We start from the raw sequence: 22,594 nt of genomic DNA on the forward strand, positions 1-22,594 counted from the left end.
TATACACTTATAAGGGCCTGGGCAGTGTTGCTGAACAAAAAGCCCTTGGAATACAAGATCATATTTCCTTGATACTGGGTAGATAGCATAGTGACAAAGGCGTTTGGTATGCTTGTCTTTGTTGGTCAGTGCATTGAGTAAAGGTGGTCATTTTGCAGCTATACAGGACATGGGTTAGGCCACTATGGGTATACTGTGTGCAATTCTGGTCTCCCTGCTACAGGAAGGATGTTGTGAAACTTGAAAGGATTCAAAAAAACATTTACAAGGATGTTGCCAGGGTTGGAGGATTTGAGCTCCAGGAAGAGGCAGAATAGGCGGGGGCCATTTTCTCTGGAGTGACAGAGGCTGAGGGATGACGCTACAGAAGTTTATAAAACCCTGAGGGGCATCTCAAAATCACAAGGTCTTTTCCCCAGGGTAGCAGAGTCCAAAACTAGAGGGCATAGGTGTAAGTTGAGAGGGAAAGATTTAAAAGAGACCTAAGGGGTAACTTTTTCACACAGAGGTTGATGTGTGTATGGAATGAGCTGCCAGAGGAAGTGGTGGAGGCTGGTACAATTACAACATTTAAAAGGCATCTGGATGGGTATATGCATAGGAAGGGTTTAGAGAGATATGGGCCAAATGCTGGCAAATGGGATTAGATTAATTTAGGATATCTGGTTGGCATGGACGAGTTGGACTGAACAGTGTGTTTCCATGCTGTACATCTCTATGACTCTGTGGCTCCAAATAAAAGCAGGAACTGTGGATGCTGGAGATCTTTAGTCATGGTGTAGGAACTTGAAATTCCATAGATATAAATTTAAGTTTTCAGGGCTGGAGAGGTTACTGTGAAATAGTTATGACTATTAAATGCCAAATACATCATGGTATATAGGGATATAATGTGAGAAAGGGATTGAAGTGGATGAATAGCCATGGGAGTACCAAACAGTAGACCTGGCTTAAAGGCCTGAATAGCCTAATCCTGCTATTATGTTTCTGTGTTCCTAAAATCCCAAGGACATGGCTTTTGAGAAGCCTGATCGATAGCAGAGGGACTGGCTGGCAGAAAACAGCTAGTCGCTTACATGGGTCTTTGATTAGCTGGATATGACAAATGGAATCCTGCAAGGATCTGTGCTGGGGTCTCAACTTTTATAAAGTACATCAATGACTTAGATAAGGCCTTCAAAGGCTGGCTAACTAACTTTGCAGATAACACCAAAATCCTCACTCAGGAATTCAGGTACATGTATCGGGGACTTTGTAAATCTCTGCTAATTCAAGGAGACCAGTCAGCTGCAATCTTTCATTTAGAGCCAAAGTTGTTGAACAATATTCGAGAGAGATGAAGTCAAAGTTAGATGGTATTGGTTGCAGTGTTATTTGAGCTGCTCATACTAAATTTCCATTTCTAATATTTTAATCATATTCTATATGTTAAAGGGAAACACATAATTGCACCAGAACATTACCAATGCAGATTAACGACTCCTACAATCAGTGTAGAGATAAAAAAGACTGCAGATGCTGGAATCCAAAGGAGGCTGGAAGAACACAGCAGGCCAGGCAGCATCAGGAGGGGGAGAAGTCAATGGTTCAGGTGTAACCCTTGTTCAGGACTGGGGGTGGGTGTAGGGGGAGTTGCAGATAAAGGGGGTGGTGGGGGCAGGGTGGTGAGGTGGGGTAAGTGAAGACAGGTAGAGGGTATGACCTGGTTGATCATTGGGAGGAATGAATCCGGTTGGTGGCTGAGAGGAGTGGAAGGGTAGGGGAGAAGCTGGGAAGGGAGTCAGGGATGGGAAGGGAGGTCATTTGAAATTCGAAAACTCAATAATGTGTCCTCCAGGCTGTAGATAAGGTGTTGTTCCTCCAATTTAGAGTTTGGTTCATTGTGGCAACGGGGGAGGCCAAAGATGGTCATGTCAGAAATGGAGTGGGAAGGGGAATTAAAATGGGACCCTGTGGACCCCGCAGGCCCAGCTGAGATGCTCAGTGATCCATTTCCCAAGTTTACGTTTGGTCTCCCCAGTGTAGAGAAGACCACATTGGGAGCACCTGATACAGTAAACTAGGTTGGAAGAGAGGCAGGTGAACCTCTTTCTCACTTGGAAGGACTGTTTGGGGTCCTGGATGGAGGTGAGGAGGGTGGTGTACCAGCAGGTTTTGCATGTTTTCTGGTTGCAGGGGAAGGTACCTGGGGATTCAGGGGAGTTGGTGGAGAGAGTGGCACTAACCAAGGATGGTTGGAGGGAATGGTCCTTGTGGAAGGCAGAGAGGGGTAGAGAGGGCATGATGTTCTTGGTAGTGGGGTCTAGTTGGAGTTTAAGGATGATGCGTTGAATGTGAAGACTGAGGGGGTGGTAGGTGAGGACAAGGGGATTCTGCCTTTATTGCGTTGGGTGGGGGTTTAGAGCAGTGAAACGGGGAATGGAGGTGGTGCGGTGGAGGGTTGTCTGAATGACAGAGGGAGGAAAAGCACGTGGTTCGAAATAGGTGGACATCTGGGATGCTTGTAAATGGAATGTCTCCTCGTCTGAGCAGGTGTGGTGGAGGTGGAAGACTTAGGAGAACAGGATGGCATCCTTGCAGGATACTGTGTCCTTGGGAGTGGAATCAATCTGTCAGCATCTGTGTTAGCACCTTCTCAAAGAATCATTGGATTCAAAACATTAACTTGGTTTCTATGTCCCCCAGATGCTGCCAGACCTGCTGAGTTTCTCCAGCATTTTCTAGTTATCTTTAACAATGATTTGGGTTTAAGCCTAGAGGTAGTTCCAAATCGAAGGCATCGTAATTCCTTCACAACCAAATTAAACTGCAAAGTGATGTTAATTAAACTGGAAAGAGGGGGCTAAGATGCAGCAGATGAAATTAAAGATCCATAAGTGGACATATAATTCAAAACAATTATGTTAACTGATTTGAAAAAAAATAATTTACAACTGGTGGAAACAGACAATAGGTCAGTCAGAATCATTCAAGATAAAGGACTGCTTCAATGTCCTGGTTATCAGAACTGCAACAAAATTAACAGCATTTCAGATAGGATAAGAACAAAGAACGGAGAGGGGAGAAAACAGCTGTCCACTCCAGAGAGGAAGTAGAAAAGAATGCCTTTTTATCTGCTCAAGAGAGAAACAAGAGATAGTTAAGTGGCCGCGGCGATGTTAACAGGAGATGGTCTGAAGGGAGGAAGTGTAATAAAAGGAATCAAAGAGTAAAGAGATACAGAGACAAAGAATGTGGGAATAGCGGAGGGGGAGGGGGAGGGGGAGGGGGAGGGGGAGGTTAAAATTGGTCTCAAATTGAAGCAGGAAGGGTTGGCAAACAACATAGGTTTGAGCAGCCTGAGGAGAAGGAAAACAGGCCATAATCTACATATTAATCCTTTGCCCTTCCCTTCAGGTCCATTCGTTTTGGTCCAAACAAAGAATGACAATCTAAAAATGAACTCAAGGTTATCTTAACTCTTGGAAAATGAAACAAAATATTCAATACCTACATTATGGAAAGCAGATCCACTTGTGCAAAAGCCTCAAAATAACTTAAAAGGGAAAAGATAGTGTGACTCATCACTGTAATGCGTACTTCAATTATTGTATATAGTGAAGCTCTTTATGACTTTATTTGACATTATCCACTGGTCTTTATTTACCCATTACAGTCTATATGATTTTTTTAAACTGTTGAAGTACATACCTAAGATTGAATAGAATGTTCAGAGTTTGGAGTGGGGTGGGTAGGGGGTGGGGAGAGAAGTGTTGCTGACAAGAGTAAAATAAAACTATTCAACAAAAATAAAAGCCTCAAAGATTACTGGCATCTTTTTTTGTTTTGTGAACTGGGAGCTTAATAGTACTATTCTGACATTTTAGTAAACAGATTCCAGGACAGATCCCTCCCACCCTCATTATCATCTCTTCCAACCTCTTCCATTGGACAGAAGATGCAAAAGCTTAAACACGTGTACCAACAAGTTCAAGAACAGTTACTTGCCCAATGTTATTAGACTGCTGAATGGACCTCTCAAATTTCAAATTTAATGTTGACTTCGCTCTTTCAATACCTTCTCTGCAGCAGTAACACTGTGTTCCTCACTCTGTTCTATTACCCTAAGCACTTCGTATGGTATGATCTGCCTGTACTGCACGCAAAACAAAACCTTTCACTTTACGTAGGTACATGTGACAATAATAAATCAAATCAAATCAACGACAACACTGGCATCTACTTGACACTCTCGAAACTTGCCCTGATAGGACAAATACAACCTGGCCAATTGCCACTCCATCAGTTTAGAACTGAAAATGTGTTGCTGGAAAAGCGCAGCAGGTCAGGCAGCATCCAAGGAGCAGGAGAATCGACATTTCGGGCATGAGCCCTTCTTCAGGAATGAGGAAAGTGTGTCCAGCAGGCTAAGATAAAAGGTAGGGAGGAGGGACTTGGGGGAGGGGCGTTGGAAATGCGATAGGTGGAAGGAGGTTAAGGAGAGGGTGATAGGCCGGAGTGGGGGTGGGGACAGAGAGGTCAGGAAGAAGATTGCAGGTTAGGAAGGTGGTGCTGAGTTCAAGGGTTGGGACTGAGACAAGGTGGGGGGAGGGGAAATGAGGAAACTGGAGACCCCTCGAATTCTCCAGTTTCCTCATTTCCCCTCCCCCCACCTTGTCTCAGTTCTTTGAGAAGGTGACTAAGGAGGTAGACGAGGGTAAAGCGGTAGATGTGGTGTATATGGATTTTAGTAAGGCGTTTGATAAGGTTCCCCATGGTAGACTACTGCAAAAAATACGGAGGTATGGCATTGAGGGTGATTTGGAGGTTTGGATTAGGAATTGGCTGGCTGGAAGAAGACAGAGGGTAGTAGTTGATGGTAAAGGTTCATCTTGGAGTGCAGTTACTAGCGGTGTTCCGCAAGGATCTGTTTTGGGACCATTGCTGTTTGTCATTTTTATAAATGACCTGGAGGAGGGACTAGAAGGTTGGGTGAGCAAGTTTGTGGATGATACAAAAGTCGGTGGAGTTGTTGACAGTGATGATGGATGTGTCAGGTTACAGCAGGATATAGATAAGTTGCAGAGCTGGGCAGAAAGGTGGTAAATGGAGTTCAATGTAGGTAAGTGTGAGGTGATTCACTTTGGTAAGAGTAACAAAAAGATGGGGTAGTGGGCTAATGGTTGGATACTTGGTAGTGTGGATGAGCTGAGGGATCTTGGTGTCCATGTACACAGATCTCTGAAAGTTGCCACCCAGGTAAATAGTGCGGTAATGAAGGCATATGGCGTACTGGCTTTTATTGGTAGAGGAATTGAGTTCCGGAGCCCTGATCATGTTGCAGTTGTATAAGACTCTGGTGCGGCCGCATCTGGAGTATTGTGTGCAGTTTTGGTCGCCATACTATAGGAAGGATGTGGAGGCACTGGAACGGGTGCAGAGGAGGTTTACCAGGATGTTGCCTGGTATGGTAGGAAGATCATATGAGGAAAGGCTGAGGCACTTGGGGCTGTTTTCATTGGAGAAAAGAAGGTTTAGGGGTGACTTGATAGAGGTGCACAAGATGATTAGGGGTTTAGATAGGGTTGACCATGAGAACCTTTTTCCACGTATGGAGTCAGCTATTACGAGGGGGCATAGCTTTAAATTAAGGGGTGGTAGGTATAGGACAGATGTTAGGGGTAGATTCTTTACTCAGCGAGTCGTGAGTTCATGGAATGCCCTGCCAGTAGCAGTGGTGGACTCTCCCTCTTTATGGGCATTTAAGCGGGCATTGGATAGGCATATGGAGGATAATGGGCTAGTGTAGGTTAGGTGGGCTTGGATCGGCGCAACATCGAGGGCCGAAGGGCCTGTACTGCGCTGTATTTTTCTATGTTCTATGTTCTAACTCACTTGCCAACTCCCCAAAGCCCTACCATCAATGTGCTATCAAGCAGCACTTGCTTAGCAATGACATGCTCAATGACACACTTTGGGTTCTGCCTGGGCCACTCAGTTTCTAAGCTCATCACAAAGCACAAGTCAGGAGTGTGATGGAATACTCCCCAATTGCCTGGATGGGAGCTAACTTCAACAAGATTCAAGAAGCTTGACAGCATCCAGAACAAATATAGCCCATTTGATTGGCATTACATCCACAACATTCACTCCTTCCACCACTGATGCTCAGTTGCAAAGATATGTACTGTCTATAAGATGCACTGCATAAATTTACCAAAGGTCCTTAGACAGCATCTTCCAAGCCCATGATCATTACCATTGAGAAGAATGAGGGAGGCAGATACATAACCTGCAAATTTCCTTCCAAGCCACTCACAATCCTGACTTGGAAATATACCACTGTTCCATCAGTGTCACTGGGTCAAATCTGGGAGCTCCCTCCCGAACGGTACCATGGGGGAAACTTACACCAAATGAACCACAGAGGTTTAAGAAGGCAGCACCACTACTTTCACAAGGCCAACTGCACTCTAAAACAGCAATGCTGTCATTCCACTCATAATCCAGGGTCTTCCACATCTACATTTGTCAAAGCTGCTGGGAGCTCATCATAATACGTTCAGATTCAAATGCTGAAATACCTAGAACACGTGAATTGGGCTTCTGGTGAATGAAGGGTCAAGTTACAATGAGTTCAAAGAAAGTTGCTAGCACCAGAAGTACTTTCCATTCAAGCCTGCAGACTGGAGTTACAGACGAACTTTAACACTTATTTGATTTAAACCTGGTTAGATGTGCATTTGCTGCAAACAGCTAGAGGACTTGAGGATTTCCAAGACATCAGGGATATTTCTGCTCCTATCCCTAGACCACTCGAAAGTTAGAAGTTTTGAGTTTGCGATACAATAATTCAAATGACGATTGCCTTTTTTTGCAATTTTAATGGAGAAGGAGCAAGGCAGAGAAAAAGTGGCCACAGCAGTTAATAACGAGGACATGCTCTCACCACTAAACCACGCTCCCTCTCCCCATTAAAGTTTAGTGGACACCCTGATATAATGGAGATCCTAGTGAGTATCTTTGCATGAAAAATCCATACTTTATTAGTGACAACACACTAGTAACAACTCCTGATGACCTCCAGCTCAGATTTTATACGTGAACTGCAGTAATTTGCTCCTTTAGCCAAGAATTCATCAGATAACTTGACACATCTCTTGGTGAATTATGAAATGAACTTGGCATGACAGCAGCTAAATAGTGCTGCATAGTTATACCATTGTGCTGACTTTTCCAAAGACTGCAATTACTCAGAAGTGAATGGCATTACTAGCATGGAACAGACCCTCTCTTAAATTCCATAAAAGGAAATGGATAACACATGCTGAATTGCCCAGCCTGTGTAACCGGATTCAAGCCATCTTTGAGGAGGTGTAATTAATACAGTCTTGGATTGGTAAACCCCAGAGTGCAGATTCAAATTCCATCATGGCAATTTGAAAATTTGAAATCAGCTTTCAAAAAAATATGTAACTACCATTCATGCCACACAAGTGCCGACAGTAACCATTTCCCAGAGAAAGTCTAAACACATCTCCTTGGCATTAACATCACTGAACTGTGGTAAAGACAGAGAATCAAAGTTTAACATCCATCAAGTTCTTGTCACCTCTGAGACTGTTCAAGGATTGAATTGTTTCTTAAAATGGAAGAAACATGGACCTGAAATGGTTGTGGTGGTCACTTGACCACAGATTGAGACAAACTTCGGGAGACCCATGTGGAATGAATGAAGCTACCTGCACTGAAATTACCATTTTTCTCTAAAGCCATCGTGACCAGGTGACTGAGTCCATGTCAAGAAATTCACATCTCCTGTTTAATTCACACATGTCCGATCATTCCACATAGTGTGAGCTGAAAGACTCACCTGCCAGCTCAGAAAGGCAATGGAGTTAGATTGTGGAATATACACTGGACTACATTTGAACAGCTATGTTCGAACAGCAGGGAAAATGAAGCTGTGACAACAAACTCTCTCCTCTGGGCCTGTTTCTCTCACTACCCCAGAAAACCATACCCAGTGTTAATGCCAATTAGGAAAACAACCATTCACTGAGAACTTAGCTACCTAGAGATGCCAGTACTGTTGATGCTAAGAATCTAATACCTCAAGGACTCTTAAAACCTTTTAACTGTGTACCCATTATTCTCCTGTCTGTATCAGATGTTTAAACTTGTCTTCTATGTTTGTGTATGTAATTGATGTCACACTTCTATGATTTTTCTCAGGGTTAATAAGCCATAAAATACCTCCTCCTTTCATTCAGAAAACCTTGGTTATTGGTTTCTTCATTTTCTTGTGAGCTACTTTACAATTGAATTGTGATAGCTATGTGCTAAGATGTTTGTTGTGACTGACTAGGAGAAGGTTTTACAGGAAGGAGCCAATGTTCTCTGCTCACCCGATATTAACAAACAGCAGCCATGATCTTGTTGAATGGTGATGAGGGTTGATGAGTTGAATAGTCCAGTCAGAGAGGGATACAGTCGTACAGTATGGAAACAGGCCCTTTAGTCCAACCAGTCCATGCTGACCATAATCCCAAACTAAACTAACTCCCACCTGCCTGGCATGGCCTATTTGCTACCAAACGTTTCTTATTCATTGGTGAATGTTCACCGAGCTAGTAGGTTTGTTGGCAGATGTTTTGACCCCTTTCTCGGTGACACCATCAGCGATGTGTTGCCTCTTGTGAAGCACTGCTGTAATGTTCCACTTTGAATTGATGTGGTTCTGTTTGACCTGTTTCTGGTTGGTGCCAGTCCCAGTTCTGTTGCTAGTTGGATGCGTGACATGAACTGTCTGCCTGTTTGTCCTCCATACTGCTTAGTCCAGTTGCTGTATTAGGACCCTGTTCAAAAGAGCAGCAACACACGGCAGCACCCTGGAACTGTAAGAGGGGAAGAAGAACACCTAGACAAAGTCTTTGCTAAAACGGATACCCCCACAGCTTTGTTTGCAGATGCCTGGTGGACAAGCAACACCAAGACGACAAGACATGCCCCAACACACTGACTACTCTCCCATTCATTAAAAACATTTCCAAACTGACAACTAGACTGCTCAGACTACTAGGGATATTGGCAGCACACAAACCGACCGCCACACTCTGACAGCGGTTCACCAGAATAACAGAGCCAATATCCACTAGATTAGAGCAGAATTAGAATCCCTACAATGCGGAAACAGGCCCTCCGGCCCAACAAATCCACCCCGACCCTCCGAAGCGTAACCCACCCCAACCCATTTCCCTCTGACTAATGCACCTAACACAATGGGCAATTTATCATGACCAATCCACCTAACCCGCACATCTTTGGACTGTGGGAGGAAACCGGAGCACCCAGAGGAAACCTCTCCTCAATTCTTCCCACGCAGACACAGGGAGAATGTGCAAACTCCACACAGACAGTCGCCCGAGGCTGGAATCAAACCTGGGTCGATGGCGCTGTGAGGCAGCAGTGCTAACCACTGAGCCACTGCAGCACCCTGAAAGGCAGGACTATATGCAGGATGAATGTAATTTACACTATCCCATGCAACGACTGCACGAAGCACTATGTCGGACATACAGGCAGACAGCTAGCGACCTATATCAATGAACACCAACTAGCACCCAAGTGACACGACCAACTCTCCCTGGTATCCACACAAATGGCCAACAAGAACCATGAGTTTGACTGGGACAACACAATGGTACTAGGAGAGACCAAACAAAGAACAACAAGGGAAATCCTGGAAACATGGTGCTCACCATCGGACTCCATCAACAAACACATTGACCTGGATCTGATATACAAACCGCTGCAATGGAAAACTGGAACTGGAACCAAGCAGAAACAGTTCAAACAGAACCACATCAGTTCAACGCGGAACAGTACAGCAGCACTTCACAGGAGATAACAACACTGATGGTATCACCTCGAAAGGAGACAGAACATCTGCTCTTAAATTTACCAGCTCAATGGACTGACTAACAATGAATCCAACCAGCTCCTGGGCTCCAGATCTTCACAAAAACTTTAAATTTCTTATTCATGTACTTACCTAAATGTCTCTACTTCTTCTTCTTTGAATTCATCTGATCTCAAGATTATGAACTAACAATATCCATGGAGCAGGGAGATGCCAGTGGTATGAGTCAACACTTCACAGACGTTCAGCTGAATAAACATAGCTACTAGAGCAGGTTAACTATTCTACTCCTCACTCCCCAAGGCCTTGCCAGCACCAATGAAACTTGAGTCAGGAGTGTGATAGGACATTCTCCTCCTGTCTGGAGCTCCAAGAACACTCCAGGCCTTTCTCACTGCCCAGGATAAGGCTGTCCACTTGAATGACACCACGTTCACCCACTGTAAAATACCGACACACTCCAGCACTTGCACGCAGTGTATCATCACAAGATGTACGGTGCAACTCATTAATACTTCTGTCCCAGCACCTCCCCAAACCCACAATCACTACCACCCAGAAGAGGAGCAGCTAAATAAGAACACTATCACTTTCCAGGTCCCTAAAAGTGACAGATTATCTCCAATCGAAGGCACTTCGGGTTCCATTGTCAGAGCCGCTACCTGGACCGTCCGGTGACACCTTATCGATGTTCCTTCGTGGGTAATCTCAACTGCAAACTGTTCTCAACAGCACTACATGCTTGGACTTCACTTTCAAAAGGCAGCCATGTGTGATTTGAATCCAGTCATTATTGTTACTGTAAGATTTCCATATCAAGTGCTTGACTGTTAAGTAGCAGCTATCAGGTCCTGAAAATCTTTAAGGGAAGCATGGATCATTGACGGAATTAGCTGCTGTTCTGGTCACGGCCATCAGTCTATGCTTCTGTGCAGCTGCAGTTATTGACTGCTCTCAAGGTGTTTAAGATCACAGCCTGTTGAGCAATGATGCTGCAAGTCAGCAATCAATTATCACACATCAATAGAGACATGATTAATGTTCCTAAAAAGCCTGATTTTCAAGCCCATACCTGTTAGTTCTTATCCTGTGATCCCAAAGTACTTATAGGCATCCTTCATTTGCAAAGCAAAGACTACAATTGGCAAATTCTCCCCAGCGTTTAGATCAGACTGGTGCTGAAAATGCACAGCAGGTCAGGCAACATCCGAGGAGCAGGAAAATCGACGTTTCAGGCAAAAGCCCTTCAGAAGGGGTCGAATTTCCTGCTCCTCAGATGCTGCCTGACTTGCTGTGCTTTTCCAGCACCAGTCTGATCTAAACTCTGGTTTCCAGCATCTGCAGTCCTCACTTTTGCCTACATTCTCCCCAACACCTAATTCCTCACACTCTGAGTTACCTGCTGTCACATCCGCACTTATTCTTGGCCTGGGATGGAGGGATCTGAGCTTAGACAAATGAAGGTGGCAATGAGATAGTAACAGAAAAACAGAGGGAAGAAAGCAGCTCAAAGGCACTGCTTTCCAAACTTTCTCCCGATATGAGCCCATTTTACTCTCTCAGACTGTATGTGACCCTAGAGTGAAGATGCAGGATGGGGGGGGTTCTGGGCTGTTGAAACACCAGTTGCTGAGGGACCATGATGAGGGGGTGGGAGGAATGTAGCTTCAATTCATGACTTGTTGGGAGCGAAGGTTGGAGAAACAGCACTGAGTTTTGATGAAAAGGCAGATTCATGAATAAGCAAACACTCAGCTAATTCACAGGCCTCTGCAGCAGCAGTACTGGGCCTCAGAGCAGGGTTCATTCGATAAGGATCACACAAACTAAGAACTGTGCGCGCAGCTTCCATTTTCATCTTCCCCACAAAGCAGTCAGAGTCAATGAGATGGAAATTGATGTGCTTGCCTGACAATTCACAAGATGTCATGGTAACCCCATTTAGACTCTTAAAAAGTCCCACTGTCCTCACTACCTCCCACTACTACAGTATAGTTGTCTCCCATTGCTCTGAATACTGTGTGCAATTACCTCCTTGAACAAGACAGATGTTATCAGAGTTGAAGCCTGCATTCAAGGGGGTTGTGCTTTCCGGAGAACATAACAGACTGAGCTGTGAAGCACTTCATATCATCCCTAAGTTATGAAAGGTGCTTTACAAATGCACTTCTTTCAGTCTTTTTTTTTCACTTCTAGCCCGGAGTGGAACACTCCCGTGCTTCCTCCATCCCCCACCCCCACCCCCCCCCCAGGTTTAAACATTGCCAATTTCTGTGTTCCAGCTTAAAGTCCATTTCTAACCTTGGCTTTTCCAGCTCACCTCCAAATCGGGAAGAAAAAGACTGCAATTTCTGCCCAGCGAAAGTGAGGACTGCAGATGCTAGAGATCAGAGTCGAGAGAGTGGTGCTGAAAAAGCACAGCAGGTCAGGCAGCATCCGAGGAGCAGGAGAGTTGACGTTTCAGGCAAAAGTCCTTCATCAGGAATGAGGGGCTTATGCCTGAAGCATCAATTCTCCTGTTCCTCGGCTGCTGCCTGACCTGCTGTGCTTTTTCAGCACCACACTCTTCTACTTCAATTTTTGCTGGGGAGGTCTTGTTGCAGAGTAGACTGCACCCTGCCTCTGAACCAGAAACTCTGGGTTCAAGTTCAACTTTGGGATTTTGATGTCAATGGTAGGTCTGCTCATGACATGATCAAACAGCTCGATCGTCGACACACGCAGAGTATGGATCTCAGGTGATCGGATCAAGAGAAGTTCCTGGTCAGCTATGCTGAATGCAAAGTAGTGCCCCTCAACTCACAGCCTCAGAGCATCAGCATTGTGAGCCCTTCCAGAAAATACTATCTGCAGGAACAAACATAAACCCATGCTTTGTCTGCCTCAAGTATCATGAGATTTCAGAGGCCTTTAAGTCTAAGTCTGGTGAAAGTTCAGTGTCAGCATTCTTTCCCCCTTACTGTTGTGGATTCCAATGCACAGATCCATGCACAAAAGTTTGGTAAACATTCCAGTACAATAGTGAGGGAGCACAGCACTGTTGAAGGTACTGTCTTTCAATATGACCTCAAGTGGAGTTTATATAAAGTTTATGTACATCCTGGTAGATAGAAAATATCCTGTGGTGCCACTAGGGAACAGCAGAGAGGTCATCCGTGGTGTCATGGCCAATATTTCTACCACGATCTGTTATAGTGATCTTGGCTATCTGCTCATGATCACATTGCTGCTCATGGGTCCATGTTCCATGCAAATTAGCTGCCTCATTGCTTACATTGCAACAATGACTACGTTTCAAAAGTATTTCGGTGACTGTAAAGTGCATTGAGGTAACCAGAGATCACAAAAGGTGCCATATACATACAAGTCTGTTATTGTCTTTCTCTATATCTCCTTCCCTCATCCTCTTGTTTTTCACTGGATTGCTGGCTTTTATCTTTGCACTTTGCTTTGCCCCCACCTCAAAATATACTTCCTCTAACAAACTGGTAAAAGCGAGGCATTTTTGTTCTCCCCCAAAGCCATTCTATATTTGGACCCTCATCAACACTTAAATCCAATTGTCCCCGAACTGAAAAAATTATGTTGATCAACTAAGGGAATAAAAAGAAAAATGCTGAAGAAACTCTGCAGGTCTGGCAACATCTACAGAGAGACAGACACAGAGCTGATGTTTCCAGTTTGATATGACTCTTCAAATTGCTAAAGGGCAACAAAGTGTTAATTTCAAAAATGTTAGTTCTCTTAGTGATCTCCAAACTGCCCAATTTCTACATTGTGAAACAATTATTTCATCTTCCTTACTTATAGAATGGAATAAAATCCCTACAATGTGGAAAGAGGCCATTTAGCCCAGTGGATCCACACTGATTCTCTGAAGAGCACCCCACCCAACCCCATTCCCCTACCCGATCCCTGTATTTCCTGTGGCTAACACACCTATCCTACACATCTCTGGACACTATGAATAATTTAGCATGGCCAATCCACTTAACTAGCACATCTATGAACTGTGGTAGGAAACTGGTGCACCCGCGGGTGGAATCGAACCTGGGTCCTTGGCCCTGTGAGTCACCATGACTTCCTACCTGTTCCAGGGATTACAGCCCATTTACTCTCAATCAGGTTTTTCAAAAACATCCTATTGTTATTCAGGCCTCCTGTAGATTTGTAATTCCTTTACCACAATCTATTTATTGTAACCCTGCAATCACTTGCCTGCAGCCAGCACCTTCAACCTCATCTTTCTCCATCATCTTTCAAGAGACAACAGGACTCTGTACCCTGCTGCTTTTTCAGTCTACTTTGGACCTTGTAACTACAAAAACATTTTTTTTTGTCTCAAAGTCTACTTCTCTTGAGTTATGTCCTTGTAATTTCTTGCCTATTCCTATCAAATGCTGTGGTGTATTATTCAAAACACCAAAGGGAAGCGATAACCTAGAGGTATTATCGGGGCTAACCTACTAATCCAGAGACCCAGGTAATGGTCTAGGGACTTGGGTTCAATTCCTGCCATCACAGATGATGGAACTTATATTACAATAATAATCTGGAATTAACAGTTTAATGATATGCATAAAACTATTACCAATTGTCAGGAAAAATCCATCTGGTTCACTAATGCCCAAAAGAGAAAGAAACCTGCCATCTCTCTGGTCAAATGTGACTCCTGACCCACAACAATGTGATTGACACTTAACTGCCCTCTGGGCAATAAATGCCGGTCCAGCCAGTGATCCTCATATCCCATGAATGAATAAAAGCATTAAACATTTCATATAAAACTGTATATCTAATGAACTGAAATGAAGGTCATGATAGCTCCCACAGGCTGCGCTTTCATTGGAGAGAGAGAAACAACTGATGGCGTGTTTAACCCAAGGATGATCACATCTCAGGTGTGGCAAAGTTGAGAAGGTAAGGGCTCTGTGGGGTCTTGAACTGGTATGGGAATTGAATCTAATCTGGGAGTGTCACTTTGCACCACAAACCAGCGTCTCGCAACTCCTTGAAAGTGGAGTCGCAGGTAGATAGGATAGTGAAGAAGGCGTTTGGTATGCTTTCATTTATTGGTCAGAGTATTGAGTACAGGAGTTGGGAGGTCATATTGCAGCTGTACAGGACATTGGTTAGGCCACTGTCGGAATATTGCGTGCAATTCTGGTCTCCTTCCTATCGGAAAGATGTTGTGAAACTTGAAAGGGTTCAGAAAAGATTTACAAGGATGTTGCCAGGGTTGGCGGATTTGAGCTATAGGGAGAGGTTGAACAGACTGGGGCTGTTTTCCCTGGAGTGTTGGAGGCTGAAGGGTGACCTTATAGAGGTTTACAAAATTATGAGGGCCATGAATAGGGTAAATAGGCAAAGTCTTTTCCCTGGGGTCAGGGATTCCAGAACTAGAGGGCATTGGTTTAGGGCGAGAGGGGAAAGATATAAAAGAGACCTAAAGGGCAACTTTTTTTACGCAGAGGATGCTACGTGTATGCAATAAGCTGCCAGAGGAAGTGGTGGAGGCTGGTACAATTGCAACATATAAGAGGCATTTGGATGGGTATATGAATAGGAAGGGTTTGGAGGGATATGGGCCGGGTGCTGGCAGGTGGGACTAGATTGGGTTGGGATATCTGGTCGGCATGGATGGGTTGGACCGAAGGGTCTGTTTCCATGCTGTACATCTCTATGACTCTAACTGAGCTAACCAACTCTAATCAGCTGAGTGATGTCACTTTCAACCAATGATGTAGACATCAGCAGTAAGACAGATACATTGCAATCAATGCACATTCATGGGCTTTATTCCACACTGCTGCTGCCTTATAGCTACACAGACTAGGTAACACCACAAACCAGACTGTCACTTGCAACAGATCATGATGCAGTAATGTCAGATTGTCTACTTGTTTTGCTGGTTCTCAAACTATCAATTCTGTTTCTGTAATGGAAGAAAAAGAGCTTGCACCAAACATTGTTAAATGTTGCAACCCATTGGTAAATATGAACAACACATTTAGCTCTAAACTAAGCAAAACCATTCATATCTTCATTCAACAGTTCAAGGCTAAACATGCCATTGTTTTAATTTTCCAGGTTTCACATCATGATCTCAAGGTGGTTCGACAGCTGAAGCATTTTTTTTGATTCACTCATGGGACATGGGCTTCACTGGCTGGGCTAGCATTTATTAGCCATCCTTAGTTTCCATTGAGAAGGTGGTGCTGAACTGCCTTCTTCAGCTGCTACAGTCCAAGTGCAGTAGGTACAGCCATTTATTGTGCTTTCTTGTCATTTCTCACCATGTTCAGCAGGAGACCCCAGCCGTTTACATTGCTCTACATTAACAATTGACTTTGCCTTTGAGATAACTGCACAGAGGCTGGTATCCCATTACCAAGTCAGTCTTTATTTACAGTCACTGTGCATGGGCTCTGACCAGCCAACTCAGTCTCCAGACTGAGGAGACCTTCTGGATCACCTGTTTATTTTTTTTTCACAGTCAGTCCCCTAAACTGAGGAGACTCTGAATCTCCTGTTTATAATTTTATTAAACAAATTACAAAACAGTTTACAAAAAACATTGACAGCTGTACACAAAAGACAGCAGTTTATCACCTGTTTATATCTGTCAACCAGGGCTTCCTGATTGGGCTGTTAACCTGGGCCAATCAGGGATCTCATAGCCAATGAGATCCACCTGGCCCTCATTCCAATCACTGCAGTCTTTAGAATTTAGGTACCTATGGAAAATTGGTTCCTGCTGACACAATCTCCTTAACATAACTTTAAACAAAACTGTCAGCTGGAATTCAGTTGGGGTGTCATAGCGGTGAAGTAACTTTTCAGAACAACGTGACAAATACTTAGCCGTTCCACAATTTACGTAGAGTGTGTCACTCTACATAGGAAATGGATGAAAAGAAAAATCTTTCGCAATCAAAACAGAAGGAGCATGTTCACAAACAGACTGATGGGTGCTGTCTCCTGTTGCTAGTGGGCGAGTGTGGGTTCTGGACTGTACATGTACTGCAGCAATACTGAACATGTGCAGACACTGAGGGTACTCAGGCAGCAGGTGGTGACTCTGGACAGTAGGAAAATCCAGGGGGGGCTACTCACCCTGCTCTAAGTTCCTTCCATGAGACACACGAGACAGCTTCCTCTCACAGGTACCCAGCAGTCAGTCTCTCTTTCTCTCTACACTGTTGTGCCTCATTCATATGCATTTATAGATCAGCCTCACTTAAACTGTGTCTTTGTCCAATCTCTTTCTACCTTTATCAGGTGCCAGTCTCAAGTCGAAACTTTATTGCTGGAACAGCACAGCAGGTCAGGCAGCATCCAGGGAACAGGAGATTCGACGTTTCGGGCACCGGAAGTCATCCATTTCAAAATTCTACAACTTCTTACAGACCATCTCCTATTTATCATTTCAGGTTGTTTAAAGACTTGCATCTGCAATTTACATTGCACACAACACTATGACCTCAAACTTAACCATGGCCAAAATGTACAAAATGTATTAACTCCATTACTTACAGTCAGCTTGGCATCTCTGTGGCATATCAATGGTATAAATAGCTCCAAAGGAGTTTGTAGTCAACATTAAGAAGACACATGAGCAATTATTTGAATTTAGGTATATAATGAGTGTGTAATTTTGTTTAAATTTCACTGCCAGTATTTGAAAACTTCATTAAAAAATTAAAATCTATTGTTACCGTTCCTCCCCCTCACCTGTGGTGGACCATTCAGCAGAAGTCTACGCGGATGAAATATCTCAGTCCTATTCTGTGCTTTGTTGAAATCCATATGGTTTTGTTTAGCCACGGTCCACTGGCGATAGTACAGGGATTGCTCTGTGGAGGTCATCATCTTGGCCAATGAAGGATGAAAGGAGGTCACCCAATTAACTGAATGGTGTGGGAGAAAGGATGATAACTTAGCCACTCCAGAACTGTCCACTTTGGTAACAATCTCATAGATCAGTTTTGGGAGGAACACAGTTGGTGGTTGGCTTGCTGCCTTTGTCCTTGGGCACTGGGATGACATCTGTCCCAGAATGGGGGTCTGAATAGACGAAGAGACGGAAAAGGTTTTAGAGATTCTTTGTGAGCTTTTGTTGTCGTTTTGATCCAAGTTTATTTTATGCTTTTCTGAATACTGAGCCTCATGATTAGGCTTCTGTTGTACGCTGTCTGATCTCAGCTTAGGTTTCTCTCTGGTCCCACCACCATCCTCAATATTAACAGGTTCAGCATTCAGTGGATGTCTTGCAGAATCTTCAGCTCCAGAGGGTGAGAAAGGATCACTGTCGCAAAGGAAGCCTAATTTTGCCACAGGGAAAAAAAAATTAATTTGCGTCAAATGAAAAACCATTGCAAATTTGAGCAATCTCTCAAATAATAAGTGAAAAGCTGAAAATGTTAGAAATATTCACCAGTGAGCAGAATCTGTGGAGAGAGGAACATTCCGAGTTTATCTGTTGAAGAGTCAGGTGAAGCAAAGGTTGAAAGCAAACCACAGACCAAGGCAGCTTTGAGATAAAGAAGCACAGGATATGCATTGCTTTGTGCGTGTGGATTTTAGGATGCAGCAAATGCAGTGGTTCAAGGGATGTCAAATATTTTGGAAGTATCCCTAATCACGAATGGATCTGAATCAGATGGAGTTTCATTTGAAGTTCACTTGGAATAAATCGGAGTGAGAGACAGCTGCTTAAGGAACGTGCAGTGGCTGTGAAAGTAAACTTTACAAGATAGCTCATCAAACAGGAGAAGGGGAGAAGACAGTTGCAGTAAGAGTGAACAAGGTGAATGTGCCAGGCAGAAATCCAGTCGGTGAAAAGGACAGAACTGCAGAGTGGGCATTCCTGGAGGGTAAGTAGCAGCGAATTAAAGACTAATACAATCTTAAAATACTGCAGATGCTGGAAATCTGAAACAGACTCTATTACCAGCAAGCTCTGGAAATATTTAGCATTCTCTGTTGTCCTTTTCCTGACTCTGAACCTGTTTAAAATCTGTCACAATGTTACCCTTCTCTTTAATTCTGATTAAAGGTTGTTGATTTGAAATGTTGCCTTTGGTTTTCTCTCTCTCCATAGATGCTGTCAGACCTGCTGAGCATTTCCAGTATGTTCGGTTTTTGATACAGATTTCCAAATCTGCACTATTGTGCTTTTCAGGATTTGATATTCTGGTCTTCAAAACTCAAGAGCATTTCTCTTACTTGATGTTTTTGATGATCTAGATGAAGCTGACTGATTAGAATAGGAACGCTGTCTCTTATTATTACTGTTCTTTCCTGAGTCTGCAACTGTTGTCACTAAAACAAGAACAACAAATAAGATGTCACAGTGTGACACGAGTCATTGGAGTACATCTCATTTCACATAGATTGGTGGTCATTAGATTCGCCTGCAACTAAAACCAATACTCTTGAATCCCTACCTCTAATCCTTTGAATCCATACAGCAATGACTAGTGAGGGAGGTGAGTGAATGACTTGCTCCTGAGCATCTTCCAAGGCTGCAGCAAAAATTCCTTTCTTATTCCTGTACCACCAGATGGTGAAGCATCTAATATTACACTGAACCAATTTAATATGTGGATATGAGTGATGAGGTTACAATTACTGGGTTATACCCAGTTCAGGGCAATCTAGTTTAGGAATCAGTTCAGACTCAAGAACAATTTGCAGGGGAAATTCACCATGATTCATGCTAGGGTGACAACATTTAGTTAGAAGGAAATATTAAATAAAACAAAGCCCTTTTAATTGGATAGTTTGAAGACGCCGGTGTTGGACTAGGGTGTCATCTGATGAAAGAATAGCGCTCCGAAAGCTAGTGCTTCCAAATAAACCTGTTGGACTATCACCTGGCGTTGTGTGATTTTTAACCTTTTAATTGGAGTGGAGCAGGTTTAACAATTCTAAAAGGAGTACACGGAATTATAAGGAGTAAATAAGGAAATGATTACTTCTACTTGTTGCAGGGTAAGTATAAATTGTAGATCAAAAGAACAGGGGAAGATAGTTTTTCATTTAAGCAGTTTTTCATAGCAGTTAGGACATGGAATGCCCTTCCAGAAACATACATGGTCCCTAATGCATGACTACTTTGAAAAATAATGTGTATAAATATTTGGGGAAAAAAAAGATATAGGGAAAGGCTAGGTGGACCCTACTTCATGTTCTTTCATGTTCTGAGGAAAGGCCACTCGATCCAAAAAGTTAACTCTGATTTCTCTCCACAGCTGCTGCCCACCTGCTGAGCTTTTCCAGCAATTTCTGTTTTTGTTCTTTCAAAGAGCTAGCAGAGTTATGACAGGCTGAATGGTCTCCCTCTGTGATGTGACATTTCATGGAATGTCAATATTCCATGGCTTGTCCATTGAGTTCAGGCTTCAAATTTTATGCCGATTGTACTGAGCCATGCAGACCACAGTATTTGATCACTCTGGGAATCATATTTTTAGAAAGTAGATGGGAGCACGACCAATTTGCACCCATGACAGGGAGTAGGAACTTGCATAAAATTGAATTTGCTGGTTATGATTCAGAACATAAAAGGCAGGTGAAACTTCACCTCTACATTTTTCCCTGCACTTCTCAAAAGCAACAGCACATCCAACAATACAGTGCTGCAGGGTCTCCCTGCTACATTGGCTCACGAAAAGTCATTTTGGGTCATTTTGGAGACTTGCTTTTAAATAATGGTGCATCAAAGCCAAGCCTACATAACACACATCCAGAACTGTGCATGTTCCTGTGGGTAGTACTGGGCTTCGGGAACTGAAAAATCTGAGTTTAAAAATATATATATATATATATATTTTTTTTTTAAAAGTAGAGACAGGGAGGTTATTTATGACATTCCTCAACACTGTCCTGCCTACTCAAGTTAACTCAGCACTGAACAAGGATTAAAGCTGGGTGTGTCGACCACTTAACAATCAAATCATTGTACTCTAATCAGATTTCATCGACTGGTCTCAGAAATCACACACTATTTATGTACTTGTGTCAGATTGTTTGATTCAAAACGATGTACCTTCAATTGCAACACTATCCTCATCATCGTCAGTACTGCCTGGTTTATCCAGGTCACTCTCAGAGAGATCATTCACTATCGTTGTCTGCCCAGAGGTTTCAGGAACGACATAGCAAGCTGCCAGCCCCAGTTCTTGTTCCAAAGCAGTACGCAAAAGACAAGTTGAGTTTATTAAACGTAAATCATAGTACTTTGCAGACCTGTGCACAGATGAAAGCAGAAAATCAGTTCATGTAATGTCGAGTAAACTTTCTGATTATCAAATTTACTTCTACAACAAACAGAGCACTCAGCTCAGAATAAGAACTCTGGTCGATCAGTAATGTGAAACACAGAACTGGATTTTTTGAGCTGAATGGCACCTGATTTGGCAACTATATTGGATTACTGCCCCAATGAAGGTAGGGGTGCACTGTTAGCATTTTGTGGGCTGTCTCTGAGATATCCATCTTATTATGGATGTGAGGCATGATTGGGAGGCAGGGGATAGAAACAGTGAGCTGCATTTAGAGGGTACCTATTTGTATTCAAACCAAGCTGTCAGCCACAAGTATATGAAAGGGACAGCATGTGCCTGAGCAGGAAGACCTCTGGACAGGAAGTGTACAAGAGAAAAGGTCACATAATACTCCACAGGTGGACCCCTTCAGGAGTGAAGTGGTTGACTTGGCAACATTGATGGAGGTGGTGATTCCTGACCATGTGATGATCACAGCACTGAAGTCAGTTGGAGATGGTGAGGCTGATTTGAATGACCCATTAATGCACTTTGCAGCAGCTTCCAGGGTATAGGAGGGTGTTTCCAGTGGATGACCCCAGAGAGATGATGAAGTAACCTCTTGGTAAAACATTTCATTGGAAGCACACTAGCTTTGGGAGCGCTGCTCCTTCATCAGGCGCTCCGAAAGCTAGTATGCTTCCAATTAAACCTGTTGGACTATAACCTGGTGTTGTGTGATTTTTAACTTTGTACACCCCAGTCCAACACCGGCATCTCCGAATCCTGGGTAAAGTGGTGTAAGTAGCTGACCTTCTCTCCTACACAGGGCTGGTACTGGAAGAGTAATGAAGTAATTGGAGGAACTACTGTCACAGAAGTAAGATACATCGTCAACCAGTGCAGACACAAACAGCAGTGGGCTTTTTGTGGTTTTTGAATGAAAGGGTCAGGAGGGAAGCAGCAAATGATAGATAGAGGCAGCTGTGGCTAGTCTCCATTGGAGACAGCAGTTCCAGTCATGCTTACCCAACTTGAGATGCTGAGTCTTTGGGACCATGTAAAAAGTGGATGGTTATGGACCAGCAAGGGAAGATGTGTTACCATCTGTCAGAGCTTCCTGAGACAGACCAGTCTCCAACGCTGAAAGTGGGTGAGTCCATTCATTACATGAACTCTGCAATGTCCTTGACTTATCAGAACACAAGTTCTTCTGCTGTAAGATGGACAAACTTCACAGAGAATCACATGAGACAGTATGCTAATGATCAGAGCCACTTATCAAGGAATCCCAACCTCAAAAGCTGATCCCTCCCTGATTATGATACCACTGATGCTCATGCCCAAATCACTGAGCTTGTTGCCGTACATTTGCAGTAGATGTGACCTGTCACAGTGTCCCAATGCTTACTCTGGCCCTGAG

At 43.5% G+C, this 22,594-nt stretch overlaps 1 protein-coding gene across 4 annotated transcripts in view; it reads right to left on the bottom strand.

Annotated features, from left to right (window-relative positions):
* greb1 (growth regulating estrogen receptor binding 1) overlaps positions 1-22,594 on the bottom strand; it is a 324,923-nt gene that overhangs the window by 40,663 nt on the left and 261,666 nt on the right. For all 4 annotated transcript variants that reach the window (XM_087977669.1, XM_043677653.2, XM_087977663.1 and 1 more), the window contains 3 exons: positions 20,955-21,154; positions 19,130-19,225; positions 17,636-18,225 (listed from right to left, as the gene is read on the bottom strand). In XM_087977669.1, coding sequence (XP_087833795.1) covers positions 17,636-18,225; positions 19,130-19,225; positions 20,955-21,154 — 886 coding nt within the window. The remainder of the gene's footprint in view (positions 1-17,635; positions 18,226-19,129; positions 19,226-20,954; positions 21,155-22,594) is intronic.

The sequence above is a fragment of the Chiloscyllium plagiosum genome, unplaced genomic scaffold (assembly GCF_037043375.1).
Source record: "Chiloscyllium plagiosum isolate Xiang-an unplaced genomic scaffold, Cpla_swu_hap1 HiC_scaffold_3, whole genome shotgun sequence".
NCBI lineage: Eukaryota > Metazoa > Chordata > Chondrichthyes > Orectolobiformes > Hemiscylliidae > Chiloscyllium > Chiloscyllium plagiosum.